Source organism: Gambusia affinis, linkage group LG20 (assembly GCF_019740435.1).
Source record: "Gambusia affinis linkage group LG20, SWU_Gaff_1.0, whole genome shotgun sequence".
Lineage (NCBI taxonomy): Eukaryota > Metazoa > Chordata > Actinopteri > Cyprinodontiformes > Poeciliidae > Gambusia > Gambusia affinis.
This window is the reverse complement of record NC_057887.1, coordinates 23,292,571-23,301,131: the sequence shown is the minus strand read 5'-3', so window position 1 is coordinate 23,301,131 and position 8,561 is coordinate 23,292,571. Positions and strand designations below refer to the sequence as shown.

General features: G+C 41.3%; 1 protein-coding gene across 2 annotated transcripts; it reads right to left on the bottom strand.

Moving 5' to 3' along the window:
• Positions 1–549: 549 nt before the first annotated feature.
• On the bottom strand, positions 550–8,517 carry fam234a (family with sequence similarity 234 member A). 2 transcript variants are annotated; one of them, XM_044101738.1, is made up of 13 exons: positions 8,499–8,517; positions 8,314–8,378; positions 6,846–7,136; positions 6,056–6,166; positions 5,799–5,981; positions 4,699–4,823; positions 4,492–4,624; positions 3,567–3,699; positions 3,360–3,500; positions 2,920–3,007; positions 2,679–2,831; positions 2,508–2,610; positions 550–1,935 (listed from the first exon to the last, which is right to left on the bottom strand). In XM_044101738.1, exons 3-13 carry the CDS (start codon positions 7,102–7,104, stop codon positions 1,721–1,723), a joined length of 1,644 nt encoding a protein of 547 aa, XP_043957673.1. In that variant the 5' UTR covers positions 7,105–7,136; positions 8,314–8,378; positions 8,499–8,517; the 3' UTR covers positions 550–1,720. The 2 variants fall into 2 exon arrangements, with proteins under 2 accessions (XP_043957673.1, XP_043957674.1); XM_044101739.1 differs by lacking the exon at positions 8,499–8,517 and having other exon boundaries at positions 8,314–8,430.
• Between the last annotated feature and the right edge of the window lie 44 nt (positions 8,518–8,561).

Here is an 8,561-nt window from a genome sequence, read left to right as displayed (position 1 = left end):
CTGAGCTGTTATGGAACCAATTATAGTAAAAAACAGCAGCTTCCTGTCTTGTCTAGTTTCTGTTTCCTGTGGACGTTTTTTTCCCTTTAATTGCTGCGGTCTGTCCGGTGCGGTCCGGTCCTTCCGGTCCGGTCCGGTGGGATGATCTTTCCTTTCCCAACACATCCACAACCTGCTTGATATAAACAGGGTGATCAATTGCAAATTTATTGATGGAATCTGACTATGTTGTGTTTTTATTGTTGATTCTATGTTGCATTGTATCTTTGTGTTTGATTTGATGTAAAGCTCTTTGAAATGCCTTGATGCTGAAATGTGCTATACAAATAAAGTTTGATTGATTGATTGACTGAGGGTGGCAAAGCAGCGACACTAACCAGCAAAAAGATATTTAATACAAAATTATTAGGTATTTCTGTATTAATACATTTGTTTTTTATTTTTTGCTCTTTCAAATGTTTTTTTTTTTTTTGTAAACAGGAAGTCCAGGTTTTATCTGATCTGGATTGTAGGTTCTGGTCTCTTGTTAAAGAAACACAAACACAGTTCCACATTTCAAACTAGAGTCTTTATTTTAAAAAGTTATTTATTCAATCCAAACATTTCATCAAATAAAATGTCAACCCCAAACATTCAATCTATTACAGCAAGAAAATCTACAACCAAGTGTTTCTGTTTTCACTCGTATTGAGGAGGAAAACTTCTGAAAGCAGACAGCTGATCTAATGAACCACAGTGTCAAATTTCAGAAATGATTCATGAAGTTTTAGCTCTAATCCTGCAGATCTTAAAACTTCCAGCATCTTGGATTCAACACATAACATTTATGTCTAAACTGACAGCAAATCCACAACATTTAAGTGTTTGTTTGGTTCTGGTCTGAATCAGAACCAGGCGATCCGTTTCCTGCTGAGTTGTAAAAAATTAAAGAGGCTGCAATGTTTCCTTTAAGGCAAAAAACGACACAAAGATACAGACGTGAAAATCATCCAGCTTGGATCAGATCTGGGTCAGTGAATGCAGCGGCTTTTCTAGAGTTCTGATTGGACGTACGGCTGCGCAGCAGGGACATCGCTAGAGAAAAACCTCCAACATCCAGATTAATCTCAGAGGTTTTCTAGAAAAAACAACTTGAAAATTTTAGCTTACAAAGTAAAATTTTCTAAAAAGAAAAGTTTAATTTCAGAAACTGTAGAAAAAATGTGGACATTTGAGTTTAAAAAGTGAAAAATGTTTCACTTTCGAAAATCATAAATTTCCAAGTTTTGTTTTCTACAAATTTTGAGTTTTTTCCAGAAACGTTTTGACTATTCAAATTCAGACATTTCCAACCTTCTTTCTAGAAAATCTCTAAGGTTAATCTCAAAATTAACCTTAAGTTTCATATATGAAGCTTTTTTCTGTTAAATATAGATTTAAAGACGCAACTTTAAATTCAAAAATGTGATTTAGCATATTTTTTACTTTTCAAAGTACTTAAAATTTTGAAGTACTTTCTTCAAAATTTCTGAAACGTAATGAATATTTTTTCAATCTCTAATGGCCGTAATACATCGTCATAGCAACGTCACCTTCACCTGTCCAGGTGTCAGGAGGAATCTTTCCATTAAAGTAAAGCAGGAAGGACTTTCTTTGGCTTGTGAAAAAGTAAGAGCTTTGGCTTTGTAGGGAGGAACAGTCGTAGCGTGGCGGCCATGTTTCGCCAGCCGGCGGCCATGTTTCACCAGTCACTGCTGAAGCGCAGTCGGTTGAACGCTTCCCGGATTTCGGCGTCGCTGTGCGTCTGCTGGCTGGTCCGGATGTGGCGGACGCTGCATAATGGGACGTCCTGCTTCAGCTTCCGCTTGGTGAGAACCACGGCGCCGCCCGCCTCGCCCGCCTCCGGCCCCGTCAGCAGGAAGTAGGCGGCGTGGCGACCGCGCTCCATCAGGGTGGCTGGAAAAGACGGGAGAACGGTTCCATAAAACGCTTCTCAACTTCCTCACCTTTTAACCCTCGGAGTATTTCATCTGGACAGGAAGTCCTTAAGGAAATGATTCTCAGTTTTCAAAATATTTTACAGCTACAATCTGAAAAGTGTGGAGTGTTTGTATTCAGTCGCCCTGAGTTCCACTTGCATAGAAGAAAAAAAACACGGATGTTTTATGAGTTTCAAAAGTCCATTTTTTGTCTTGAAACTTTCCATGTTTGTTTTTCTAGAAAAGTTTTGTTAGAGATTTTTAGAAAATTTCTGACTTTTAAAACTCTAATATATATATATATATAATTTTTTTTAATTACCTTTGGAAAATTTCTCCGTATCAAAAGTCAAACATTTTTGACTTGAAACTCAGAAATTTCCTGTTTGTCTGGCAGAAATTTGTTCCTTTTTTAAATGATAGATTTAAATAAAAAATGAGGATTTCATGACCTCCATGTTGAATCTGCTCAGATCTAATCCATCCCATAATGTGGTTGGGTTTCCTGGGCTTCCCCCCCAGCATGATGCTGCCTCCGCCTGGTTTTACCTCTGTAGGCGACGATGCGCTCCACGTCGTGGCTGAACTCCAGCAGGACGTTGGGGTAGAGCGGGTGCAGCATGTAGGAGCGCTGAGAACCGCCAGACGACTCCTGCAGAGAGCAGAACCGGCTGAGCGGCGGCTCCGGGCCGGACGCCGGCCAACACAAGCAGAACCTACCGATGAGTTGGACCCGGACCGAATCAGGCCCCAGAACATGAAGACGGACACCGAGTTGGTGGTGTGGACGGCGCTGAGTCGGGGGGGGCCGGCGCCGGGCTGCAGCTGCTCCTCCCACAGCAGACCGCCGGTCCCTCCGTCCAAGATGGCGACCTGCAGGACAGAGGGGCCCAGGGGTCGAAACGGGTCGACGTGGGGGAGGAAGGTCTGACGATGAAGATGACGATGATGATGGACTCACCTTAGTGGAGTTTCTGACATCATCATCTTCAACTTCAACCACCAGATCAAGAACCTCGTCTCTGTTGAAGTGACCGAAGGACGGAAACCTGGAGGAGAGAGAGAAGCATCAGGAGAGAGCTAGACAGCCCTGGACATAGATATATAGACATAGATATATAGACATAGATATATATAGACATAGATATATAGACATAGATATATAGACATAGATATATAGACATATAGACATAGATATATAGACATATAGATATAGATATATAGACATAGATATATAGACATATAGATATAGATATATAGACATAGATATATAGAATATAGACATAGATATATAGACATAGATATATAGACATATAGACATAGACATATAGACATAGATATATAGACATATAGATATAGATATATATATATAGATATATAGACATAGACAGGCCGCCTGACCCCCCGGTGGAGCTGCCGTTGAATCTCCAGATTCGCTTCAAGGAAAGTCCGTCCACTAGCGCCACCTCTCTTCTAGAAACAACCAGCAGGTCGGAGGAATCGTCCCAGTCTTTAATCCTCAGCAAACGTCTGGCCTCCGATCTGCAAATGGAGACATGAGACCCCAGAACCCCTGGTGCATGCTGGGTAACTCGGGCCGGCTCTTACAGGTAGATGGGCACCAGGCCCATTGCGTTGCTGGCTGTTTTCTCCAGGTGTTTGTCCCGCTTCAGATCCGGACCCAGACCCGGTTTGGCTCTGGCTGCGACCTCCCGGAGCGGCAGGCCGAACACGCCGGAGGCTGCAGGAAGGAGCTCAGGTCAGCTTCGCGCCGCCGACCCTGCTGCTTCCAGGGCCCAGAGGAAACGCAGCTCTTTGTTTCTGGATGCTGAGCACTCGGAAGGATTATGAAACGTAACCGTGGCAACAAGATATTGTTTTTACAGCCAGGAGCATCTGATTAGCATCTCAAAACCTCAAACAGCACCTGAACTATGACCCAAAACTCAGACATTTTCAGATTTATATCAGAAATTTTCTAGTAAAAAAATTTAATAAAATGTCAAATATTAGATTGTTTTTGTAATTTTCTGCATATCAAAAGTAAATGAGGAGGATTAGCAGATGTAGCTAAAACGATTTGGCTCCATCCAGAACGTGTTAGCTGTTAGCATGTCAGACTAGAGAACGGGTCATACAGCAACAGTCTTCAGTCAGAGGCTTCTTAAGTTCGCTGGATGACTGACTGCTACTGGAGATCCTTCCTGCTCACATCAGCCATAATGACTGAAGATATTTGAATGATATGAAATATGACCACATTTAATGGATGTTTTTGATGAATAAAGATTTTCTGAGTTTGAATTTAAACTTTTAGAAAACTAGAGAATAAAACCTGCAGCTCCTGGTGAAACCCGCCTGGTTTTTAAAAATAACTTATCACTTTTGAAATATCTAAAATTAAGGGCAACACAGTAGTTTCATGGTTGTTATAAATCTCCTTTGATGAAAATGTTTTCTCAGTTTCAGTCTTCGTTAGTTTTAGTCGCTACATTCACTCTGATCCGGGTCGGACAGGATTTGAGCTACCAACCTCTCTGCAGCAGCACGTAGTACGATCCACCTTCGGTGCGGTGCAGCAGGTGGCTCTGCACGGCGCCGCCGCCGATGGTGACCTCCGACCCGATCCGATCCCCCGTCTGCCCGGAGAGCAGCACCATCTGCGTCTGCGGGTTTGGACAGGAAGCGGTTAAATCCGGCGGGTCGGATCAGAACCGCCGTGGCGCGGCGACCGGTCTACCTGTGTGCCATTCAGCAGGACCAGAACCACGTCGCCGACCCGGTCCCCGTCCAGATCCGGGACACTGAGGACGGGCAGGGAGACGGGCAGAACCGAGGGCCGAGGCTGCTGCCAGAACACGGCGCCTGGAACCAGAACCGGGTAGTAACCAGTTACATTTACCAGAGTAACTTCTTTAAAGTACTTTTAGGAGTATTTTTACTGCGCTGTACTTTTCACTTTTACTTGAATAATTTCATTATGAAGTTTTTATTCTCTTAAGTCAAATTTCTGGATTTTCTCCCCACTGAGTGAAAAACCAACCAGACAGAAACGCCTGAGTTTCTGTTAACATTTTTAATCAAAAGAAACTGAACTGGAAACATTTTATTTTACCTGATTTTGTTATTTTTGGATATTTACATCAATTATTTTCATTTTCATCCTTAAAATAACATAATTAATCCTCCGTCTCATGATAAAATTTTTAAATATTGATCATTTGATCAGTTACTCAGTACTTCAGTAATATTTTTATTTTACTTTAGTAAAAAGTAGAGCTGCTCTTACTTAAGAATCATTTTCCTGCCTGAGGCTTCGCTGCGTCGGGTTAATATTTCCAGAATAAAGTTACAATGTTATAAAAATAAAGTAATAATTTTATAACAACTCCTAAAGAAAATATACCAAAAATTAAAATGAGGTTTGTTGAGTTATAACTTTTACAGATCAGGAAATATTTCATCTTTTAACATCAGCATCAAATTCTCAACATCAGGTCTTTGAAACGATTCTAAGATCTTTTCTCATTAAAAAAGCTTAAAAATGGAAAAATATTCAGATTTTCTCTTCAGTTTTAGCTTCATCACTCTGACTGTGATGTTCTTTCAGTAAAATCATGTTTTATTCCGAATGCTCCAGATAATGATTAATCAATTACTACATTAATTTACGGTTATTGTAATAATCGATTAATCACAATTAATCTATTAGGCCCAGTCCTAATTAGTTTATCTACAGGTACAGGACGCACTACGGTTTTCTTCTTAGTGTTTACACAAAGACCTCAGGCTCTTACAGAGGAAACGTTTCTGTTTTGATAGATAATTAGCTTTTCTGACCGCTGTGTTTGTTGACGGCGGTCAGGTTGTCCGAATGGGACAGCAGGCAGTGCCAGGATGAACTGGTCCCAGTCTGCAGGCTGCACTGGGCCCAGTTCAGCTCGCCCCCCAGCGGCCGCTCCCACAGCGTCTCTCCTTTGGTCCCGTCCAGCGCCAGCAGGAACAGACACGGCGAAGTCAGGCCTGGAAGACAGACTCTGAGAATCAAACTACCAACCTCTCAGCTGCAGGGAAACGCCGACCGAACGCGACTCCACCTTCGTCAGAACACGACTTGTTTGGAGAACTTTCTGGGCTTCTGATGACGATCAGGACGTCCATCACTTTGTCGCTGTTGGCGTGTTCAACAGCCAGGAAGTCGTAGGTCACTGTGAGAGGAGAGACGGCAGTTAGCATCTGCGGCTCAAACGATTAATCGATCATTGAATCGTTAATCGGTTAATTGATCATTGAATCGTTAATCGATCATTGAATCTTTAATCGATTAATCTTTCACTGGAGTAAAAGTGGTAAGCTGAAACAACAAGACATTCAGAGCAGTAATGGAGCCAAAGCTGCACAAAAATATCAACATTCTGCATTTAAGATAAAACAAAAACCAGAAAATGTCTGAACCTCCCAGTTTTAGCTAAAAAAATCCTATTTTATCCAATTATCACTCAGTTAATCCATGAAATAATCCCCGTGTCGGCCAGACGCCGTGCTGATGCTGCAGATGAAACTTCTGCTACCATCAAACGTTCACTAAAGGGATTACTGTGTTTTAGGAAGTTAAATGTTCATTTTCTTATAGAAGAAGGGAATTACATTTGTATCTTTTAATGCATTTCTAATATTGTATGAAAAACATGATATAAAGTAGAAAAGATGTGGCAATTTTTAAATCTGACTTAATTGTCTGGGTAATGGATCGTCATTATAATCAAATAATTGTTACATCAATTAACCATCAGAACAGTCAATTAATGTTCCGAATAATCAATTAATCGATCATCAGATTAATTAATCATAATAGTCCAGAATAATTGATTAGAATAATCCGCCTGCCTGCGTCGGAGAAGTCTCTGCTCCAGTTCAGTTTGTACTGCGGCCGCTCAGGGCAGGGGATGATGAAGGAGAAGGCGAAGACCACGGTGAGGCAGAGGAAGAGGGAGAGGAAGAACGCCGCCGTCCTCCAGTGGCTCATCCTGGAGAATCCCCCCTGGCAGCTCTTCTTCTGCAGTTCTGCCGGAGCCGCGGCCGGCTCCGACCCGTCTCCTGCCGGCTTCAGAGGGGAGCCCTCGGTGGCCTGCTCTGCGGTCTCCATGGCGGCGCCTACAGCATCACCGGCCTGCAGAGCTGAAACAGGAAGCGGCGTGAGAACGGAAAACCAGGAGCAAACGCTCAAACTCTCCCCCAGACTAAACTTTTTAAAAGCATGGTGGTGGCAGCATCATGTTAGGGGAAGATGGATGAATGTCAAGAAAACCTGTTGGAGGTTATTATGGGATGGATTAGGTTAAAGGTCAACAACCTTTACCACCCTAACTTTCAGTTTAACTAAACCTGTTATTTCTGATCAACAACAGCAACATGACTCTGAGATTATTTTTTTATATACAAAAAAATTACCCAGAAAAAAACAATATTCTTTTGTGAAAATATAATATATGATAAATATATATTTATCATATATACTTTTAAGAACTGCTAAAGCTAGCAGTAATTATTTTAATAGACTGCTTAAACAAGCCGATGAAGCTGGTTCTGGTTTATGAACATCATCTTCAGTCAGAGGCTTCTAAGGGGTCTCTGTAATACAGACTGCTACAGGAGCTCCTTTCCAGCCCACAACCATCAGTTAGAATGGCCTAGTTGAAGTCCAGACATAAATCTAAATGGGAGCCTGTGGTGAGAATCACTAATGAGCTGTTTTGCAAAGATCTGGTGAAAATGTTTGTTTCTGTGAGGTTGATTTCAAACCATAAATTATTCATTGTAAACATTTTCATTTTCCTCATTTTTATCACACTGTTTGTTGTTTTAAAGAGACAGAGTCTGGAAAATGTTTGAGTGGGAGAATAATTTCGGTCCGGTTTTCTTTGCTGTATCAACCTTTGTGGCTCTGAGCCCATTTAGACAGAACTGGTTCCAGAAACATATGCGCCCAGAAACAGAACACCCAGCAGAACCTGCCATCTTCAACCAGAACAACACGCCCCGTTAGTCACAGTGGCCTCAGGTTATTTACTGCCAGTTAAACCAGGGACAGCTTCATAACAAGAAAATTAAACTCTCTCCTGGACTCAGACAACTCCCAACTCAAATTTGTTTAAATAAAATTAAAGATTTAGTATTTACTGGGCATATAAGTTCGCGAAATTAGTTCATAAACAGGTGAAGGTACTTTGCCAACACAAGTTGTTCAGCAAATGCTAAATCCACACAACAGCGAGATCGGTATCTTTACTACAAACAAGTATTATTTCAGCAAAAACTATTAAAAAGCGGCATTAAAAGGATAAATTTTTCTTACGTTAACTTTCAACCGATCTTCGTCGGTCACTGGTCTTGTTCTGCAGCTGCCCAGATCTGCGCAAACTAATCAGAGATAAGCAGAACCTAAATGTCTGTTTTTACCTTTACTTTGTCTGACAGGTGTTACTATATGAAATATTTATAATTTCTACCAACAAAAAATGCATAAAACAATGATAATACCGTTTTTCCACGACAATTCCATTTAAAATTAAATGTAGCCTTTTTTAAATAAAAACCTAACGG